The sequence below is a fragment of the Coregonus lavaretus genome, assembly GCF_964263955.1.
Source record: "Coregonus lavaretus genome assembly, chromosome: 20".
NCBI lineage: Eukaryota > Metazoa > Chordata > Actinopteri > Salmoniformes > Salmonidae > Coregonus > Coregonus lavaretus.
In genome coordinates this window covers 16,536,830-16,560,355 of record NC_140007.1, presented here as the reverse complement: position 1 = coordinate 16,560,355, position 23,526 = coordinate 16,536,830, and the positions used below count along the sequence as shown (strand labels likewise).

The window sequence follows — 23,526 nt, the reverse complement described above, 5'->3', positions numbered from 1 at the left end:
TGCTGAATAGTCCACATTCGCAATCCAGGATTAGCTTTTTGTAATGATCCAGCCCTGGTTTAGACTGTCAAGCATTACGTGAACGGGTATTGTCACTCTGACTTACTAAAATACTAAAAAGTAAGGATCATTACAAGTCAGAAACATTGCAAAAAGACACTTCACAATCTAGAAGGTAGATGTGAAAGTGGTAGTGTTTGAAAAACGACAACTGAGTTTTTTTTTTGTGTAGGTCTGGATGTATAATAGTATCTGTCCATTCAACTGTGATTCCAACACACATCTTGTTTATCGTGAAGTGACAACTAAAACTGGCTCTATGGTGAGCAAGGAAAAGGTGTTTTTTAACCACTTTTTTTAGTTACTTGGGGGAACTATTACCAATGCCAAACAACCGACATCCTAAGCTGAAGTACCTCCAACAGATATTCAAAAACCATTAAATTACAAAGATCAGACATTATTGATCCCAACTGTCCTTTTGTTCCCATTCCATAGCATTATTTACATGACGTTAACAGCAAATGGTTATGGTAACAATATCCAAAGTCAAAGAAGTAAATGAGAGTTTAAAAGGAATTTTGAACCACTCAAAGTTTCCTGCTTTTCCCTTAATTGGCACTAGGCTTAAAGTGAGTCTAACTCATGCTTTGAATAAATTGCATAATACAATTACATTTGGTGAGGGTCCTGAATCTTCATACACAAACCTCACATTGAAACCATAACATGCTCACAGTAGCCAACAGTTACATTTCATAATTCATTTCTGTATAAACATGACAATGTCAAGTTAATGGTGAGTGACATACAATAATGTAAGACTTTTCATCGTAGTTACTAGCTAATCAGTCAATTTTCCAGTCTTAAATTAACATGATTCCATTTCATACCAAATTTCTTGGATACATAATATAATGTAATATTGGGCTAAATATACATTTATTACGTGACAGTGTCCACAACTCTGGTACAATTTGGTTAACGCAATAGGTAATTCCCCTAAAACCCTTTTATGATCTATTTTATGACATAGTGAGATGGCACCGTTTGGCTTCAAATGCACAACATATTATCATATTATATAGGCCTGCTACCAAGGGGAAATGATATACTGCATGTAAAAATCACATTATTTGGGAATCAAATTGGTTACCCCTCCATTTGATGACGTTCTAATAAGGCACAAGGGTGTAGAGGGAGGGGAACAGGGGTGTTGTGTTGATGCCGCTTGGTTGATACTAGTGCCATGTGTCCACATTGAGGATCGGGGACATGGGGCGCTGTGTACTGAACTACCCAATATAACCCACCTTTCTAAATTGTCTATAAATAAAGTTGTATTGAATTGAATTCACATTTCCAATTCACAGTATACAAGTTAAGTCCCTTCTACATCATTTTCATCAGTCGATTTAGGAATACTTTTTAAAACTCTGGTATAGCAGGTACACAGTGCAACATGTTATCCTCTCCGGTCTATACATGACAGATTATCCATCCATACTAGCCTATGTGGCCCAATCCAACACACGTCAACATCGGAGAAGAAGGAAGTCCCAGTCCATGTCCGGACCAATGAAAATAAAATAAAAACATTGAGAAAAATGTATTTTGAAGACCAGCTTATCAAATAACAATCATTATTACTCCTTGTGGCCATTAAGATAAGATATACTTTATTAGTCCATACAGGATGGACATTTTATCTAACCCCCTGGATATACACACACATCCACACAAACACACATTAGGTTGGAGAGGTAGGTGGCACCTGAGACATTGATGTCAGCAACCCTCTGGTTGCCGGCTCACTCCCACCAGATTTTTGCCCTCTTAAGCAGTGGGATTCGAACCAGCAACCCTCCGGATGCTGACCTGCTTCTCCAACCTCGAGGCTACTGCCGCCCCCATTCCAAATCAGGTGTGCCAAGGAACACTTCGTGTTCTGGTATACCTGATCGTCGTCCATTGGTGAATGTCTTTCGCCTTTTTGGTAACAACATTCCAAATTTAAAATAGAAGGTGCGGTGGGGGAAGGGGAGAGGACTGACTTCCCATATGACTTGATTGCATAGCTTTCCCGATAATGGTGTCCTCATTTTAGTAGCGCTGACCGCAAACCCTCCATTTTTTTCATATCTGGGAGCAATGGTGGAGGTTTCACAGTTCAGAGATGCTCAGAGTCCCTTTTTACACCTCTGTACAGACGTGTGATCCCACCTTCAGTTAGTAAACAAATCTGGAGAGAGAGAGAGACAGGAGAAAAGAAGATGGTTGAATGTCAGCCAATATGAAATACAGGCCCACAGGTTATCAGTATCACATTTTTTAGGCAGTGCTATCAGTGTACTGTGGAACTCCAGTGCATTTCACTGAACCAGAAACAATATATGTGCATACAAAATGTATTGCCTATAGAATTGTTCTATTATGCAAGGCCATTCAGATGTGCGTGATTGGTGGGATTTAGACCCTGATTGGTTGACACGTCAGAGGTCTCCGATAGCGTCATGGTATAAATACCATGACAACCACTCCAAAAAACAAACATTAAACATTTAAACTATTAACATAACCCAGATCCTATACTTTTTGCTTTAATCTCAAGGATGCACACTATTAATAGTGAAGTACGTGCCATTGATGAAAATCAGGTCACCACACTAAAGACAACAACGGGCTGCATCCCGTCCCCCCTCCCCCCTTCCACAGGTTGCATAACCCATACCACATGGTATGTGCACAAATGGGTTAGCCCGACTGATGCATAAAAGAGAAACCTCTTGACATGCAAAAAGGCAAACAGCTCGAATGTCATTTAAAAAGATGGGTCTTTTAAAATGACAACAAAGATAATGACTTCATTGGCCTATATTAATTATATTTATATATTTATGATTTTTAAAGTTTAAAAGCTAGCTTCTTTACAGTGGTCTCCACTGGGGCTGTAAAAAGGCTGAACAACCCCATAAATATCCCTCTTATGCAGCAACCATTGCAGCACTTCTGTTCCACAAGCAAAAGGGCCCCTTTCCTTCACTAACTGCTGGCAGCACTCTCAGCTGCTGTAACGGCCCTGCAGCAGCAGACACTGACAGGCTAAAAGCCAGCCATTATGGATTGCTCTTAAGCACAGGGGGATCGATCGGCGGTGGTGGCAGACTTCACCTCCCATTCCCAGTCATGTGCAGGCTTGTTGAGGAGGAAGACTGTGCCAGGGTCACGTTCATTAGGGCAAGCAAAAGAAAATGCTTTCAAATATTTTGCAACAGAAAACAGAAATGCGTGGTTCTTATTGGAGGAGTCCAGGTAGTCCCTTCCTGTTTGTCTGTTCTTCTGTTTAGGGCCTAATGAACACAACCCAGCTAAAGGTCCTGTCAAGACTGAGTGGGAGACACCTATTCTGAGCACAAGGCCATTTAAAGTCTGCTGAAACACAACCTTCCCCCTTGCCACTAGCATGCAGAGAGCAATTTCTCAAGCAAGAATTTTGCTAGGAATGTCAGAGTGGTTTGAGTGGGGAGGGGAATACAGACAATGTGCTGTTGGCAGAGAGATTTGGAACTCTTTCTTATTGGTCTATTAACTAATTTACTGCATGGTGAGGCCAAAACTCCACCCCACCAAAAAAGGCTGAAATTTCAGGTGGTCTTTTCAAACAGTTCTTATACTAACATGGCATTATAGTAATTTTCACAGTATTATTCCAACCTCACAGCGTGGAAATATACTGAACAAAAATATAAACGCAACAATTTCAAAGATTCTACTGAGTTACAGTTCATATAAGGATATCAGTCAATTGAAATAAATAAATTAGGCCCTAATCTATGGATTTCCCATGACTAGGCAGGGGTAGTTACACGTGGTCTGCGGTTGTGAGGCCAGTTGGACATACTGCCAAATTCTCTAAAACAATGTTGGAGGCGGCTTATGGTAGAGAAATGAACATTCAATTATCTGGCAACAGCAATTGGCATGCAGTCAGCATGCCAATTGCAAGCTCCCTCAAAACTTGAGACATCTGTGGCATTGTATTGTGTGACAAAACTGCACATTTTAGAGTGGCCTTTTATTGTCCCCAACACAAGGTGCACCTGTGTAATGATCATGCTATTTAATCATCTTCTTGATATGCCACACCTGTCAGGTGGATGGATTATCTTGGCAAAGGAGAAACGCTCACTAACAGGGATGTAAACAAATTTGTGCACAAAATGTGAGAGAAATAAGCTTTTTGTGTGTATGGAAAATGTCTGGGATCTTTTATTTCAGCTCATGAGGAATTGGGAGGAATTCACCATCCAGCCTCAGGTAATTCACCCATCTTGAAGTGATTAGATATCAGCGGGGGTTGAGTATCTGTGGGATAGTGGTGATTTATGGTTTCAGTCAGGGTTGGCAAATGTGTGTGGATCTTTGAGACCCTCAGTGAAGCTATAGCAGCAGTGAGGCTTATCATCTAAAATCTGAGTTCATCCCTGAAAATATCCCTGAGATGAAGCTCCCAACTGCTTTTCACAACAGCAGCTGATCACGCCCATCTTATCTATAATTTAGAGTTTAAAAGGCTCCAACCATAAGGCCACACTGAGGCTCAGAAGAACAATGCTCAAAGAAACAGACAAAGTTTAAAAGACAGACTGTATAGCCTACTCAAGTGTGCCTGACAAAAGAAAGTGATTGAAACCAAACACTGCACCAAACAGTACTGATATGGTAGACTCACAACGGTATATGCCAATGCAGAACCCCAGCACTGCCATAGCAGTGGTGGGGCGGCAGGTAGCTTAGTGGTTAAGAGCGTTGTGCCAGTAACCGAAAGGTCGCTGGTTCTAATCCCCGAGCAGACTAGGTGAAATATCTGTCGATGTGCCCTTGAGCAAGGCACTTAACCCTAATTGCTCCTGTAAGTCACTCTGGATAAGAGTGTCTGCTAAATGACTAAAATGTAAATGTTACCAGACAGTAACACAGGCAGTTGAAGGCAGGGTGAGACGAGACCGAGGGGTGCGTACAGCAACAGATCCATTAGATAACATTTCATGACCAGCCAACAGTGCCTTTTGACTGGGGTCAGGGGAGCAGAAAGACAAAGCCCCCCAAATTATTACAGTGACACAGCGGAACTGGCCAAAGAACAATGCAGAGGTGTAATTTCAATGTAAACTCTGGATGTGCGCCCCTCCAAAAAACGGATGATTCTGAACTATGATCTTTCATGGAAGCGCATTATGAAGCTCACGACAAATTGATCTTTGGGTTGCTAGCCCAAGTTTCAGGCAGGCTTCTCTGAAAGCCATTTCATTAACCTTACCGTCTCAACCCAGTTTTTTACAACCTCTACTACTACTCAAAGTTCAAAACGCTCTCGTTCTTGGACACCCGACCTCCGCTCCCCACTAAATCATATATAAAAGTGCACCCCTGCTGACATTTCTCAGTCAACTCTGTAATATTGTGTTTAGCGTTCGCTGACTTCAGTCACCCCCTCCCCCCACTCCCCAACCAGTTTCCATGATAACAAGCCTCTATATATACAGTGAAACACACCCACAGAACACATCGAGTACATGCTGTACCATACAGCCAACCCACTGTCTAAATGACACCATTTCCATAGAGACCCATAGTAAAGAGAGAGACATCAAGTTTGAACATGCGTTCTTCTGCTCACCTAAAGTGTACCGTGTTCCCTAGGATACGGTTGAACTAGACTCTGTATGGACCCTATACACTGTACATAGAAAGACTTGCATAAGGCACCACAGTCAATGTTCCCTGTTGATACTTTTTACCCATATGCAGTGCACTCGAAATCCCTCTGTTCATACAAAATCTTGCTACATTATTCACATCGTCAATAAAAAAGATGGCCAAAAAAACACAGATGCTCAAAATAAAAAAGAACCTCTTAAAAAAAAAAATGGGGGAAAAAGCTAAAGTGCATTGGCCTGGTTTATCTGGGTAGAGGCACACAGATACACAAGCTGGCAGGCAGAGGACAAAATGTTCCAAACGTGAGCCTCAGTAAACCCTTGTGTAGAAGGAGCAGCGGGGGGTGAGGGGGGGGTGCGCTAACAGTAACCATGGTCTGCTCTGAGAGCGCGCAAGTGTGTGTGTGAGAGGGTGGACGACAACTACAGCAATGGAGGATGCCCACGGCAATGGTGGTGGTACTGGGCAGAGAAGATCTCACTTTCAGTTCAGCCTAATCGAGGCTACCGCCGCCCCCATTCCAAATCAGGTGTGCCAACCTACGATATTCACCCCCTCCGCCCTCTCCGTGTTCACAAGATCTAATCCTTCTCCCTCCCATGTGTGACAGATTATGGATTCTCCCATCAGACAGGGGACCAGGGGTGGGTTACATAAGGCATAACAGCTATCCCTGCATCCAGCAGGACAAAATGAGGCCGATCTGCAACGGTTGAGAGCCACGCAACACTACGCTGCTGGGCGATATGGCCTAATTTATGGGCAATTCATGACATACAGTATATAGATTTTTTAAACGTTCTATAAATAAGCTTTGTTGTACAATTAACGTTCAAATACACTGCATTTCAAACGGTCAGCAATAATTCTAATGAATTCAGGGCTTGTGAAATTATACCTAGGCTAAATATAAGCCTTCCACAACCATAAGACCCACAAATAATGTAATTATTTTATCAAAATCGTTTAACCTGCATTTCTGCAATATTCACTGATCTGGTCTATGAAAATGCCGTTTTTGTTTCAAATGTAACCAGAACCATGCATAATGCACATTCACTAATAATGACTAAATTATTGTAGCAGGCATTATAGAAAATTAACACAGGTCTCAAACAATCTCTCAAGCACAAGCCCATGTGCTAGTGAGTTGCCAGCTAATCTTTATATTCCAAGTTTACACAACTTTGATCTATTTGCTAGCTAACAAGGTAGAACAGTTGAATTGTTATGAACACACTTTGCTGTCCATCTCCAAACTGTTTGAACAGCATGCTAGCCTGTCCACTTTGTTCAGATGTTGTGGCCTACCTTATTTCTCAGAATGAGAACGAGTTGCCAATTCCTTATAGAATTGTGTTTATGCTTATTGCACATGTATAAAACACAGTCTAGACAACTAAACTCAGCAAAAAAAGAAACGTCCCTTTTTCAGGACCCTGTCTTTCAAAGATAATTCGTAAAAATCAAAATAACTTCACAGATCTTCATTGTAAAGGGTTTAAACACTGTTTCCCATGCTTGTTCAATGAACCATAAACAATTAATGAACATGCACCTGTGGAACGGTCGTTAAGACACTAACAGCTTACAGACGGTAGGCAATTAAGGTCACAGTTATGAAAACTTAGGACACTAAAGACGCCTTTCTACTGACTCTGAAAAACACCAAAAGAAAGATGCCCAGGGTCCCTGCTCATCTGCGTGAACGTGCCTTAGGCATGCTGCAAAGAGGCATGAGGACTGCAGATGTGGCCAGGGCAATAGATTGCAATGTCCGTACTGTGAGACGCCCAAGACAGCGCTACAGGGAGACAGGACGGACAGCTGATCGTCCTCGCAATGGCAGACCACGTGTAACAACACCTGCACAGGATCGGTACAGCCGAACATCACACCTGCGGGACAGGTACAGGATGGCAACAACAACTGCCCGAGTTACACCAGGAACGCACAATCCCTCCATCAGTGCTCAGACTGTCCGCAATAGGCTGAGAGAGGCTGGACTGAGGGCTTGTAGGCCTGTTGTAAGGCAGGTCCTCACCAGACATCACCGGCAAAAACGTCGCCTATGGGCAAAACCCACCGTAGCTGGACCAGACAGGACTGGCAAAAAGTGCTCTTCACTGACAAGTCGCGGTTTTGTCTCACCAGGGGGGATGGTCGGATTCGCGTTTATCGTCGAAGGAATGAGCGTTACACCGAGGCCAGTACTCTGGAGCGGGATAGATTTGGAGGTGGAGGGTCCGTCATGGTTTGGGGCGGTGTGTCACAGCATCATCGGACTGAGCTTGTTGTCATTGCAGGCAATCTCAACGCTGTGCGTTACAGGGAAGACATCCTCCTCCCTCATGTGGTACCCTTCCACCCTCCAGCATGACAATGCCACCAGCCACACTGCTCGTTCTGTGCGTGATTTCCTGCAAGAAAGGAATGTCAGTGTTCTGCCATGGCCAGCGAAGAGCCTGGATCTCAATCTCATTGAGCACGTCTGGGACCTGTTGGATTGGAGGGTGAGGGCTAGGGCCATTCCCCCCAGAAATGTCCGGGAACTTGCAGGTGCCTTGGTGGAAGAGTGGGGTAACATCTCACAGCAAGAACTGGCAAATCTGGTGCAGTCCATGAGGAGGAGATGCACTGCAGTACTTAATGCAGCTGGTGGCCACACCAGATACTGACTGTTACTTTTGATTTTGACCCCCCCTTTGTTCAGGGACACATTAGTCAATTTCTGTTAGTCACATGTCTGTGGAACTTGTTCAGTTTGTCTCTCAGTTGTTGAATCTTGTTATGTTCATTCAAATATTTACACATGTTAAGTTTGCTGAAAATAAACGCAGTTGACAGTGAGAGGACATTTCTTTTTTTCCCCCCTGAGTTTAGTATAACAGTCTTTGGCTAAAATGCTTCTAGCGGTGAGTGGTACCGCAATGCCGAGCGTGACAAACTGAGCAATCATTTTCCAGAATCAATGTTCATTGATACTAATGTTTTAGTAGTCTGCTCTGTGTGCAATTTGAGGAGTTGAGACATAAAAATGGTATCGTTAGAAAGGTTAACTTCTCCTCTATTACAGAAAAATAAAGTCTCAATGTCTTTCGTTGTCCATATGACTGATTCTGTTGGACTAAATCAGTGAGGAAGAAGTGATCTATCTTTGATGTGGTGAATGGCAGGGGGAGGGGCTTGGTGTGTGTGTGTAAATTAGAAGGTGCACAGTAACAGCAGAAAGAGCGAAGGAGACGAGATCAAAAAGACAACAACAAAAATTATAAACCCTTGATTCTTGCGGAACATGCATTTGGAATATCGTGCTAAAACATCAATTCAAATTAATTAGATATATTGCCCAGCCCTACTTCACAGTTAACTCACTGACACTCACAGCTCACTGGGCAGCTGGGAGGAGAGTGGCGAGGGGGAAAAGGTGAATGCCAGTCTATACCATTCGAGATAGGTCGGAGTGCCCAAAACACTCAGACCAAACTGGGTTCAAATTCAGAGCGACCGATTGGACAGTTTAGATCTCTGAACGTTCCAGTCTTCAATCTCATCTATGAGGGATTAGGATTATTAGGAGGATCCTTAGAGATTGTGCTCAATCTAATAAATTCAACCAATTAAATTAAAATGTGCGTTAACGTGGCGTGAGGCTACTGTTTTAATCCATAGAGGTTTTAAATTGACAAGTTTTTGACAAGATTCTTGACAAGATTCTGTCCCATTCCTCCGAGCTGTCTGCTGCTTGAAATCTCAGTTGTATCTATGCAACCAAGTAGAGCGCTGCATTCCCGTGGGCCCCGATAGAGATCATTGCGGCGCGATCAGCGTTTTTCATGCTGCGGGCGGGAGCGGGCGGTCAGACCGACAACTTTGGGATATAAAATGGTTCAAAAATGTTGTCTTTCTGTTTTGTATTGTATTAAATGCACCTCTTTATCGCACTATTCATTAAGGCAAATTCTTGCTGCTTCAAGTTCAGTAGCTTAAATAACCTGTAGGCTGCATGGGCAGAAAAGCAGTTGTCTCTCCAAGGAAATGTACTTCCTAAATATGATAGGCTCAAGTTGAGGATCTGGCATTGACTGGAAATAAATATTGATAACACGTTTATGCTAGGCTATTTGTCTATGCCTGCAAATAGTCCCGCTCCTAAAAGTTATGCAAGATTCTTTTTGTTTTGTATGCGTTATCTATTGTACTAAAAACACCTCTGTTGCAATATTCACAAACGAATAGCCTAATTCTTGCTGCTTCAAGTTCAGGGCAATTCCATTGTAACAGAATTACTCTGAGACTCAGATTTCGCGGTTTAAAATGTATAGCAAACAAAAAACATAGATTTCAAAGTTTAACAAACCATATAACTCCATGCACAAGGACTAGCCTGCTTTAAAAATGTCCACTGAATATTTTACAAAAACACATTTACAGGAAGAATTGTGCAGATTAAGTTTGGTAACAGAATAAAACTGAGGGAGATTTTACCGTAATTCTGTTGCCAAACTTGGAGTTTTTCAAGTAAATGTCTATATATTTTGTTTTGGGGTAAATTGTTAAAAGTAGTCACTGTGCATAGAGCTGTATAGTTTGTTAAACTTTGAAATCAATGTTTTTGTTTGGCATACATTTTAAAGTGAAAAACGGTGGAATTGCCTTTCAGTAGCCTACCTCTCCTCTCTTTTGTTGGGCGTGCAAGATCAAGTGCGCGTATCTCCTATGCGTGTTCTCAATAAAATAGCCTGTAGGCTGCATGGGCGGAGAAGCACGGTGCAATTGTCTTTCAACCTTTCTTTCAACAACAGCCTTTCCCTCAACGTCAGCAAGACAAAGGAGCTGATCGTGGACTACAGGAAATGGGAGGGCTGAGCACGCCCACATCCACATTGAAGCGGCTGTAGTGGAGTGGGTAGAGAGCTTCAAGTTCCTCGGTGTCCACATCACTAAGGAATTAACATGGTCCACACACACAAACACATTTTGTGAAGAGTGCTCATTTTACATTTACATTTTAGTCATTTAGCAGACGCTATCCAGAGCGACTTACAGTTAGTGAATGCATACATTTTCATACTGGCCCCCCGTGGGAAACGAACCCACAACCCTGGCGTTGCAAACGCCATGCTCTACCAACTGAGCTACAGGGGACAACACCTCTTCCCCCTTAGGAGGCTGAAAATATTTGTCATGGGTACGGCTGTTGCGGTGACCATATTACCGCCACACCGGCGGTCACGAGTCATGAAGGCAGTCAAATTTCACGTGACCGTGTAGTCACGGAAATTAGGCTTCTCCAAGCTCTGATGCTGCTGCTGGTCATTAGTAGCCTACCAAACTTGCTAACTGCCTGGTACTCAGCACTCTATTGTCCTTCTAAATCACTCTGACATCAATGCAAATGTCATCGAAAATCTAATCAAACACTTCATGAGAGCCCATGAGCTCAACATTTCTATAGGCTATGCAATTGCGTGAATAAAAGAGGAGGATCCCATCAGCTTTCTATAGGCTAGGCCTACTATATTTATTTCTCAACTTTCCTAATATTAAGCACATTTCTTCTCTTTACAACAGGAGTATAGCCTACCTGGCTGGCATGAAAATGAATCACGGGAAAAGCGTCCTCCATTCGCTATTTAAGTGCATAGATTACATGTATTTTTTTTTCTACTTTTCGAATCATAGTCACACAACTCATGTAGCCTAGCCAATAAGCCAATATGTTTTGATAAGGTTTGTATCACAACTAAAGCGGCCAAACTTCTTAAAATTAAGCACATTAATCCGCTTTACAAGGGGTGTAGAGCCTAACTGGCATACACTACCAGTCAAAAGTTTGGACACACCTACTCATTCAAGGGTTTTTCTTTATTTTTACACTGTAGAATAATAGTGAAGTCATCACAACTATGAAATACCACATATGGAATCACGTAGTAAACAAAAAAATGTTAAACAAATCAAAATATATTTTATATTTAAGATTCTTCAAATAGCCACCATTTGCCTTGATGACAGCTTTGCACACGCTTGGCATTCTCTCAACCAGCTTCAACTGGAATTATTTTCCAACCGTCTTGAAGTAGTTCCCACATATGCTGAGCACTTGATGGCTGCTTTTCCTTCACTCTGCGGTCCGACTCATCCCAAACCATCTCAATTGGGTTGAGGTTGGGGGATTGTGGAGGCCAGGTCATCTGATGCAGCACTCCATCACTCTCCTTCTTGGTAAAATAGCCCTTACATAGCCTGGAGGTGTGTTGGGTCATTGTCCTGTTGAAAAAAAAATTATAGTTCCACTAAGCCCAAACCAGATGGGATGGCATATCGCTGTAGAATGCTGTGGTAGCCATGCTGGTTAAGTGTGCATTGAATTCTAAATAAATCACAGACAGTGTCACCAGCAAAGCACCCCCACACCATAACACCTCCTCCTCCATGCTTTACTGTGGGAAATACACATGGAGATCATCCGTTCACCCACACCGCGTCTCACAAAGACACGGCGGTTGGAACCAGAAATCTCAAACTTGGACTCCAGACCAAAGGACACATTTCCACCGGTCTAATGTCCATTGCTCGTGTTTCTTGGCCCAAGCAGGTCTCTTCTTCTTATTGGTGTCCTTTAGTAGTGGTTTCTTTGCAGCAATTCGACCATATAGGCCTGATTCACACAGTCCCCTCTGAACAGTTGATGTTGAGATGAGTCTGTTACCTGAACTCTGTGAAGGATTTATTTGGGCTGCAATTTCTGAGGCTGGTAACTCTAATGAACTTATCCTCTGCAGCAGAGGTAACTCTGGGTCTTCCATTCCTGTGGCGGTCCTCATGAGAGCCAGTTTCATCATAGCGCTTGATAGTTTTTGCGACTGCACTTAAACTTTCAAAGTTCTTGAAATGTTCCGTATTGACTGACCTTCATGTCTTAAAGTAATAATGGACTGTCATTTCTCTTTGCTTATTTGAGTTGTTCTTGCCATAATATGGACTTGGTCTTTTACCAAATAAGGCTATCTTCTGTATACCCCCCCTACCTTGTCACAACACAACTGATTGGCTCAAACGCATTAAGAAGGAAAGAAATTCCACAAATGAACTTTTAAAGAAGGCACACCTGTTAATTGAAATGCATTCCAGGTGACTACCTCATGAAGCTGGTTGAGAGAATGCCAAGAGTGTGCAAAGCTGTCATCAAGGCAAAGGGTGGCTATTTGAAGAATCTCAAATATATTATGATATGTTTAACACCTTTTTGGTTACTACATGACTCCACATGTGTTATTTCATAGTTTTGATGTCTTCAGTATTATTCTACAATGTAGAAAATAGTAAAACTAATGAAAAACACAGGAATGAGTAGGTGTGTCCAAACTTTTGACTGGTACTATACGTATTCACACCCCTTTGCTATGACACTACAAATTGAGCTCAGGTGCATCCAATTTACTTTGATAATCCTTGAGATGTCACCTGTGGCCAATTCAATTGTTTGGACATGATTAAGAAAGAAACACCTGTCTACAGTGCATTCGGAAAGTATTCAGACCCCTTGACTTTTTCCAAATTTTGTTACGTTACAGCCTTATTCTAAAATTGATTAAATAAAGGTTTCTCTCAATCTACACACAATACCTCATAATGACAAAGCGAAAACAGGTTAAGAAAAGTTTACAAATGTATAAAAAAATAAAAATACCTTATTTACATAAGTATTCAGACCCTTTGCTATGAGACTCGAAATTGAGCTCTGGTGGATCCTGTTTCCATTGATCATCCATGAGATGTGTCCACAACTTGATTGGAGTCCACCTGTGGTAAATTCAATTGATTGGACATGATTTGGAAAGGCACATACCTGTCTATATAAGGTCCCACAGTTGACAGTGCATGTCAGAGCAAAAACCAAGCCATGAGGTCGAAGGAATTGTCCGTAGAGCTCCGAGACAGGATTGTGTCGAGGCACAGATCTGGAGAAGGGTACCAAAATATTTCTGCAGCATTGAAGGTTCCCATGAACACAGTAGCCTCCCTTCTTCTTAAATGGAAGAAGTTTGGAACCTCCAATACTCTTCCTAGAGCTGGCTGCCTGGCCAAACTAAGCAATCGGGGGAGAAGGGCCTTGTCAGAGAGGTGACCAAGAACCTGATTGTCACTGACACTCTAGAGTTCCTCTGTGGACATGGGAGAACCTTCCAGAAGGAGAACCATCTCTTTATTACTCCACCAATCAGGCCTTTATGGTAGAGTGGCCAGACGGAAGCCACTCCTCAGTAAAAGGCACATGACAGCCCGCTTGGAGTTTGCCAAATGGCACCTAAAGGACTCTCAGACCATGAGAAACAAGATTCTCTGGTCTGATGAAACCAAGATTGAAGTCTTTGGCCTGAATGCCAAGCGTCATATCTGGAGGAAACCTGGCACCATCCCTACGGTGAAGCATGGACTGGGAGACTAGTCAGGTTCGAGGGAAAGATGAATGGAGCAAAGTACAGAGATCCTTGATGAAAACCTGCTCCAGAGCGCTCAGGACCTCAGACTGGGGCGAAGGTTCACTTTCCAACAGGCCAACGATCCTAAGCAGACAGCCAAGACAACGCAGGGGTGGATTCGGGACAAGTCTCTGAATGTCCTTGAGTGGCCCAGCCAGAGCCCGGAGTTGAACCCGATCGAACATATCTGGAGAGACCTGAAAATAGCTGTGCAGCGACACTCCCCATCCAACCTGACAGAGCTTGAGAGGATTTGCAGAGAAGAACTCCCCAAATACAGGTGTGCCAAGCTTGTAGCGTCATACCCAAGAAGACTTGAGGCTGTAATCGCTGCCAAAGGTGCTTCAACAAAGTACTGAGTAAAGGAGCAGGTCTGAATACTTATGTAAATGTCATTTTATTTTTGTAAAGATTTTATTTTGTGCAAAAATGTATACAAATCTGTTTTTGCTTCGTCATTATGGGGTATTGTATGTAGATTGACGAGGGGGGGAAAAAATGGAATTTACTCCATTTTAGAATAAGGCTGTAACGTAACAAAATGTGGAAAAAGTCAAGGGGTCTGAATACTTTCCAAATACACTGTATATAAGGTCCCACAGATGACAGTTTCTGCTCTGACATGCACTATGCTATACCATGAAGTCCAAGGAACTGTCCATAGATCACCGAGATAGACTTGTGATGAGGCATATATCTGGGTATAAAAGGGTATAAAAAAATGTCTAGAGTGTTGAAAGTTGTCAAGAGCACAGTAGGAAACATTTGGAAATTGAAAATATATGGAACTTCCCAGACTCTGCCTAGAGCTGGCCTTCCGACCAAACTGAGCAACCAGGCAAGAAGGACCTTGGTCAGAGAGGTGACCAAGAACCCAAACACCACTCTGGCAGAACTACAAAGTTCCTTGGCTGAGATGGGAGAACCTGCCAGAAGAACAACAGTCTCTACAGCACTTCACCAATCTGGGCTTTATGGAAGAGTGGCCAGACGGAAGCCACTCCTGAGAAAGAAGGAGTTTGCAAAAAGGCACATGAAAAGACAATGACCCCAAGTATACAGCCAAAGCAAAGCTGGAATGGCTTCAGAACAAGAATGTGAAAGTCCTTGAGTGGCCAAAGCCCAGACTTGAATCATATTGAAAATATGTGGAAAGACTTGAAGATTGCAGTTCACTGCCACTACCCATCTAATTTAACAGAGCTAGAGAAGATCTGCAAGGAAGAAAATCCCCAAATCCAGATGTGCAAAGCGGATACAGACATACCCAAGATGACTGAAAGCTGTAATCGCCGACAAAAGGTGCTTCTACAAAGTATTAAGTATTGAAAAGAATTCTAAAAACATGTTTTCACTTTGTCATTATGGGTTATTGTGTGTAGAAGGGTAATAAAAAAAATTGTATTTAATCCATTTTGAATTCAGGCTTTAACACAACAAAATGTGGAATAAGTTCGGGAACTTTGGGGAGGTCCGTGTTCGTGATTATTATCCCCCACGGATGGTGGTCTTAGAGCCTCGTAGCTATGTCACAATGGGACGCCGGACTATTGTGTCTCAGCATCTGTGGACTATGATTTACACTTTTTGTTCCGTGCTGCATTTCCCCCTGGCAATGAGTGTGCCGAAACCTGGTTTCAAAGTACTTGTTTTCCTTCAAATACTTTGAGTGTGCGCAGATCAAGTATTTAAAAGAAAACAAATATGCTACTATTTGAACACGGGTGTCTTACAGCCAACCACAAAGGCACTGGGAGTAATCTACTTAATAGTCTCTCAGAAAAACAAGGTGAGGACATCCCCGGCCCAAAGACTGACATGGCACAATGTCCTTAGACGCCCTGAAAGTCCAAATGGCTTAGCCCAACTGGAATTAATCAGCCTGCCAAGAAATTCCGATAAATCATGATCAAATGTGATGTGAGTGTACCTGACAGGTAAGCAAAGGGCATCTGTCACTCAACTCAGCCCAAGAAGAATAGGGCTTGTTTGCAGAGCACCGATACCATCTCCCACACTCACGCAGAGGAGGAGGAAGTGGAGGGCTGGGTTTGGCTTGGGAAAGCTGACGAGCCCAGCTGATCTGCTCATCTACAGGCAAACAGTGTTAAACTATAGGCCCCTGAGGAGATGATCGGTCAGAGCAGGAGAGTGTTATGAAAGAACGAAATGTGGGCCAGAGGGAGAGAGGGGTGGAGTTTGGACTGGCACTGGCAACCACACAGGATACACTTTGCACCTCAGGGCAAGTAGCATGGTTTTGATTAAATCCAGAGAGAAAAAAGAGAAAAGAGGGAGAGGAGCGGTTAGATGAATAAGCAGAAAAACAATGAGTCGTAAGAGATCTCTGACATGCAGAATTGCTTGTCTGGACTCAGGACCAGCATGTTTGTATTTGAAACAGCAGACTGTGCGTCAAGGCATTACCAGCCTACCAGTTCTCTTGTGCTGCTGCGCTGAGTGTGACTGAACAGAGAGGGGAGGCCAAAGCCTCTGCTGAGTCAAGAACAGTTTATCTCAGATTAAAAAGTCAATGTGGCAGTGAGGAGAATAGCTTTCACTGATTTAAATGGGTATTAATAAAAGGCTAATAGAAGAACAACTGACCCCCTACTCAGCAAAAGAATGTGGTTCTTGAAAGTTAAGTGGAGGCAGACCAAATACATGAGTGACATCCTAACAAATCAGGAGGGCACTGACAGGGCTACTAAACAGCTGACTCTGATTTAGGATCAATTGACAGTGAAATTGGATCAACTGCTATTAGGTCACATTTAATAAGGGTCAACTCTTCAGTGAAGCCATATGAGTGAGTGAGCAGGTGAAATTTGTGTATGTGTGTGTCTATGTGAGGAGGAAGATAACCTACCTGGTAAAAGAGCAGTCCCTTCTCTGACTGACCAGGGGTTGGAAAGGGGAATGGGAGCGGTGTCACGCAGCACACGTGACTTGGTCCACCCGCACCTCCAGCTGGAAGGCGTCGGGCCGGTCCTGGGGGTTGACCGCCAGCATGTCCTGCAGCAGCTTCTTCACCCCCTCCGACATGGTGCTGCGTGTCTTCTGCGGGATGTGGAGCACCATCTTGGGGTTCCCCAGCAACGCCTCGCCCACCGGCACGATCTCGCTGCCCTGCCGCACATAGGTGCCCAGCAGCTCGCGCTTCGACTCAGCGTCGATGAAGGTGATCCGCTCCAGCATGGCCCAGATGATGATGCCCAGGGCGAAGATGTCCGCCTTGGCCGTGTAATGGCCCTCCCACACCTCGGGTGCCATGAAGAAGTCCGAGCCGCAAGTCGACGACAGCCAGAACTTGTTCACGTTCTTGTTGTCGCCGCTGCCCCCGCCACCAGCTGTGGGATGCTCATCGCCGTCTTTGCCACCGGCGCCCAAGCCAGCGCAGACCTTGCTGAGGCCGAAGTCGGCCACTTTGAGCACAGGAAAGCCCGACTTCTGGGAGATGAGGATGTTGTCGGGCTTGAGGTCGCGGTGCACAATGTTGTTCTTGTGCAGGAAGGCCACGGCGCTGGTCAGCTGGCGCATGAAGCTCTTGTTGGTGCGCGGGTCGGGTCGCCGTGACAGGATGTACTGGTTGAGGTCCCCGCCCTCGCAGAACTCCATGACGAACCACAGGTAGCACGGCTCCTCTGGGTAGCCCAGAATCCGCTCACCTGGGGAAAGACAAAACGGCATTAAAGGGTAGCAAAAACATACACACCTGGCTGTGAGAGGCCTCACACACTAGCCTTATTTTATTATAGCTCAGTAACATTGTGGAGGCCTCGGATACCCGCTCACTCCTGCTCTGCCTTGAGATGATTCTTGGATGACGTAAAAAGAACACAGTGTACGACTCGCCGTTTTGGGCATGCAACAAAGACCGAAGGGAACACAAAGCCAATCTGGTTGCAAGCACCATGGTGCTTTTCATCACATCTGTGACAATATGGATTTCAAGTGTGCCATGACAAAAACTTGGAAAAACAACAAATCACAGAGTGATGTAGTCTAATGAATGGGACTCTAACATGCTGACCACACTGCTCGCGTTACATGTGCTCGTGTTGCAAAATAAATAACACATACATGTTATTCGATCATTTCATCTAAACTGCTTGCGTGCGTTAACGAGCGTCTGCGTAGCTTTCCTGCTCTGACAGATCATCTCCTCAGGGGCCTGTAGTTTAACACTATATTTGCCTGTAGATGAGCAGATCAGCTGGGCTCGTCAGCTTTCCCAAGCCAAACCCAGCCCTCCACTTCCTCCTCCTCTGCGTGAGTGTGGGAGATGGTATCAGTGCTCTGCAAACAAGCCCTATTCTTCTTGGGCTGAGTTGAGTGACAGACGCCCTTTGCTTACCTGTCAGGTACACTCACATCACATTTGATCATGACTTATCGGAATTTCTTGGCAGGCTGATTAATTCCAGTTGGGCTTAGCCATTTGGACTTTCAGGGCGTCTAAGGACAATGTGCCATGTCAGCATGTAAGGGTCTATGGTTTGATTCTGGTCCCCATCAACCAGTAGACTACCATTCTCGATGGGAAGCAAATACAAATGGGTATAATTCCCCATTATCTTCTTTGACCAAGATCTGGGACTACACTGTTGAAGAAGAACAATTTGTAAAATAAAATAAAAATATATATAAAATAAAAATCTGCATTATCCCCAACTTGCAACGCGTCCTTAAAACAACATGTTCAGGCAACAGTGGAGGAGAGAAATGCTTGAACCAAAACAAACACTGTCTCGCTAATTTGATCCAGATCTGAGGGAGGTGACACAGTGATCAAGTAACATATGGTACGAGATTAGTGTTTCCGATGCCGAGTCATAAGTCAGCATTTTTATGCATGCTCATTAGAAGTTAAAATCAGGTTTTAAACATCAAAGCGGGTTTAGCAAGGGTAGGCTGCCATCGTATTGAGCGGCTTTCCACTTTGAAAACACTAACCCCGCCCCCCTTCCACATCATGTGCAACGATTGCTATGAAAACAAATGGGACTTGTTGCTTAGGCCTAAATAAACTGTGGCGCGCTATCTACACACATTAAGATAGGGCTGTGTGCAACAGTGCAATCAGCGATGCACTGATCTTGGCTAGGGTATATGGGACTGTGTCCAAAGACCACAACTCAATGCAAACACGGGTAATATGTCTGTGCCCCACAATGTTCGGGCTTAGTCGGCATATTTGAGAGCTGAGGAGGGTGAGGTGAACTAATGCAAGCTATAGGACTACAAATCCGTTCAGACAGAGTCAAGGCCAAGTCCAAGTTCTAGTCTCGCCAACATGGGGGGGTTGACCCTGAGATTTAAATGGGAATGGAAACAGTACCCCAATAACCCCCTTTATCCTAATTGTTTTTCATACCTGCACTGCCTTCAACAACGTCACACCCCCAGGATGTGAACAAAGTCTACAGTGGGACAAGGATAGAGAGAAGTTGAAAAAAACACTATGTCAACCACTTCTTTTGGTATTGGCTAACACATTCATTGACTTGCTGATATAGGTAAGGTCCTAATATGCAACATTTTTGCTCATGCAGCTTCTGAGTCTTCTGAAAATCTATGGGGAAATTTCAATAAAACTTGTTTCAAAATGTATTATTTCAGTTTATAAAATGCAGGGAGTAACCTAATTGTGCAGATTGTGCAAGATACAATACAACAACTACCTTACTTTATCAACTCAGACAGAAACGTGTCCAAAGATGGGATCAAGTTTATATATAATTTCCTGATGGACAAGCCCTGAGCAACACAATGCGGCTTTGTGAGATGGCATTGCAGACAACTCTATAGCACCGTATCCCTTTAGCCTAGCCTACTTATGAGACAGTGCTTAAGTGTGTTACCTGAGCACATATTGTCCAACAAGCTTTCATAGATATGATGATAATCCTATGTTCTTCAGAACACTATGCTCTCAAATCTGTGCAGAAAGTGGGTTAACCTGACCAATATTGATGATAATGTAAAAAAAATTGCCAAAACATTTCTATTGACTTTTAGACTATATAGCCCAGAGAAGCACCTTCTGTCTTTAAAATGATGGCTCTTTAAAATTATGGCTATTGGCTAAAAATAAGTCAAGATTAATATTTCATTTGTTGACAAGTGTAATGGCCCGAATGGTGACACTTACATAAGGGCATTTCCATGTAAAAGGACCCATGTGCACCAACGTGAAGTTCATAGGAGCATGTCAAATGAAAGATAATAGTCATCTCATTATTTATTTTTTAATTAAGGCATATAAACATTTTCCAACCATTTTCCATCCTACAAATTAGGAATAAGCAAAGGCTTTGATTTCTGGTCAAGCAGATGGAAAGGGGTCTTAGATAACATCTACCAGAAAAAGTCTTAAGGTATTATAAATCAATCAAAACACAATAATGTTGAAGTAAAGACCTCTGCCAACTATTACCTACACATATTTAGTTTGATAAATTATTTGCCTTCTGTAAGTTCAAGAAACATTGCCTTGTGCATTGTAATTCTTTAAGATATTTTCTAATTTCTCTCCCTCATGAGAAGGGAGGATAATGAAAGTTCACAGAAGTAACAAGTAAAAGGTAGACCTACCTACCAATTAGTTATAGTATTTTTACTGATATCACGTTTGTTTTAATAATTAAGTGATGAAAACTTGTAATTCTGTTACCAAACTTTGCATCTGCACAGTTCTTCCAGTAAATGTGTTTTTGTAAAATGTTCAATGGAAATTGTTAAAAGTTGTCCTTGTCTAGAGAGTTGTATGGTTTGTTAAACTTTGAAATCTATGTATTTTGTTCAGCAATATTTTGAAGTAAAATAATCGGAGTCTCAGCGTAATTTAGTTACCATGGAATTGCCCATAACCAACTATTTAAAAAAAGGGCAGCAAAGGCAGTACAGGGGCTGAAAGCTCTGAACATTAAGCCTAGAGATTAAAAACAATATTCATAAGTATCTGTTTCTCAAAAAAATTAAAATAACATCTACTCCTATTTAATAGACATTTCACAATTAGGTTAAATAAGCTTGATTAGGAAAAAATACAATTAAGTAGAGTACATTTAATAATAAGAAATATAAGAGGAAATAGCATAGGTAAATATCATAAATTGCGTGAAATATTGATTGCATAATTGTATCATGTATGCAAATTTGCAACCAACCAGGAGAGGGTTAACTGATGGCCAACTAGAACACTGTGTTCTCTCAAGTGTTGGAAATAGCACACATTTACATTTTTTAGTCATTTAGCAGACGCTCTTATCCAGAGCGACTTACACCGTGCCTATACAACAGTATGGCAACGTGAACCTATAGGTGGGGAAATCTTTTTACTAAAAACAAATGTATGACACTGAGCAACTGATTACAAAATCAATAATGATGGATAACTATTCTAGATGTTTACATACTGCCCGCCCATCTAACAAGTCGCCCAATAGAAACAATAGGTAACGTGTTAAAGTGTTTAAAAAAATAAAATAAAAACTTTTGGTTTATTTCCCTTATCTACCTCGTTTTTTGATATGCTGATCAGCACTTTTGCCAAATTAGCCTACTTTTTGCAAACAATGGGTAAAACACTGAGCTAGCAGCTAGCTTGCCAATGAAACCATTGTTTTGATTGGCCTGCTCTGTATTGATCACAGATCTAACTAGCAAGCTATCTTATCAATGACATGTAGTTACTGTCATTAAAAAGGGTGACAAGACAACCAAACAGGCTGTGGATTATATCAACGTAAACATTAACTAACTACCTACCTAGCTAGATAGTTACCTTTTAGTGAAGTCTCCACCAACCGCAGGTATTGTTTGGACCTTTTATTTCCATGACTCATTTTCTGGGCCATGCCATTCCTTTGTAGTACACATTCCTCGAGCTGCACCACATTCTCGTGCTTCGTCTCCAGGCTTGCCAAGGCCCAGAATTCGGACAGAGCGAGTTCCACATTTTCGGGAGCGTTGCACTGCAGTTTTTTAACCGCTACCCTTGCCCCAGTCCTCAGAGCAATTGCCTCGAACACTACCCCATAGCTGCCCCTTCCTACCTCCCGCAACAGATTGTAGCGTGGTGCCATAACTATAGCATGTTCCAGGTTCTCGTTCTTGGAATAGTTCATAGAGAAACAGTCCTCCTCTATAGGGACATCGATGTCTTCGTTGCTGTTGTTGTTCCCTACCACCAGCGCCCTCAATACTTTGACCACCTCTCGTTTTACCTCCCGTTTCGTCTTCATTTTGGCGTTCTGTGCTTCAACCAGCCTTTTGAAAGCCCGCAGACTTCTTGGGGTTGTTATATTTCGACTTCTCCCGTTGCATATATCCATGACTTCTTTTTAGTTGAAAACAAGTATTTAGGAAAAATATGTTTATCTTTCATTACTTGAGTTAAAACTAATGATCAAACTTCTGACGTTTAATTGTAGATTAAACGTCAGATAACCCTCTCTTTCTTCAAATACTGTACATCTATTTATATGATGCCGCTCTTTGAACACATTTGATTCATAAACAACTGTACTGCCTCAAATGTACAAAAGGAGAGGGGAGGGAGTGGCTTTCTCGGAATTATTCTTCTTCTATGATATCATACCGGTCCGCAAACAATCGTTTAAGTGCATGCCGCCACCTACTGTGCTGGAATGTACGATCAATCATGATCTGCCCAATTATGTACTACCATGAAAATAAAATTCTAAACCAAATAAATCCATAACTTCTACCACACCCTCCCCAACCCCATTAAACTTTATCTATATAATGCTGAAACACTCCACCCTTAGGATTGTTCAGCAGGTCAACAACCATTTCAACAGTAACATCTGTTACCCCCAATATCTCTTTTGCCGTCTCCACAATAACCTTCAACCTGGCATTTCTGCTTTCCACAACCCGAGTCGTATTGATAACCTTACCAATAAAAGCTATGAAATCAACTTTATTCATTATCAAAGTGTCCTTTGACACTGCAAATTCATGAGCACAAGATTTCTGAACAGGCCTCGAAACCATGCCAGGACCATCAGAAGCACCAGCCCCGACAGTAGGTCCACTTACTACAGGTACATCCATGTAAGCTCCATCAGTCCGCACTGTAGTTCTACCAATCTGTTTTACGGCCTCTGCATACGATACATCATGACTGATCTTATATCTCTGAGCCTCTCTAGCCTCTGTACCTGGCATCCACCAAATGCTGCACTGTGTTCTCCCCCACAATTACAGCACTTAACCTTCACATTGCTTCCACATTCACCATAATCATGTGCCCCTCCACACTTGGCACATATTTTCTTTCCTTTAC

The 23,526-nt window shown here is 42.7% G+C and overlaps 1 protein-coding gene across 1 annotated transcript; it reads right to left on the bottom strand.

Moving 5' to 3' along the window:
* Positions 1–226: 226 nt before the first annotated feature.
* LOC311147459 (serine/threonine-protein kinase 35-like) lies at positions 227–22,757 on the bottom strand. Its single transcript, XM_084184162.1, has 3 exons — positions 22,000–22,757; positions 17,080–17,878; positions 227–2,242 (listed from the first exon to the last, which is right to left on the bottom strand). Exons 1-2 carry the CDS (start codon positions 22,547–22,549, stop codon positions 17,142–17,144), a joined length of 1,287 nt encoding a protein of 428 aa, XP_084040288.1. The 5' UTR covers positions 22,550–22,757; the 3' UTR covers positions 227–2,242; positions 17,080–17,141.
* Positions 22,758–23,526: the final 769 nt, after the last annotated feature.

Excerpts from the sequence above, each read along its gene's own strand:
- LOC311147459 (XM_084184162.1), bottom strand. The coding sequence starts at position 22,549 with ATGGATATATGCAACGGGAGAAGTCGAAATATAACAACCCCAAGAAGT. Across the intron at positions 17,879-21,999 it reads GGTGGAGACTTCACTAAAAG|GTGAGCGGATTCTGGGCTAC; the intron begins GTAACTATCTAG and ends GTCTTTCCCCAG.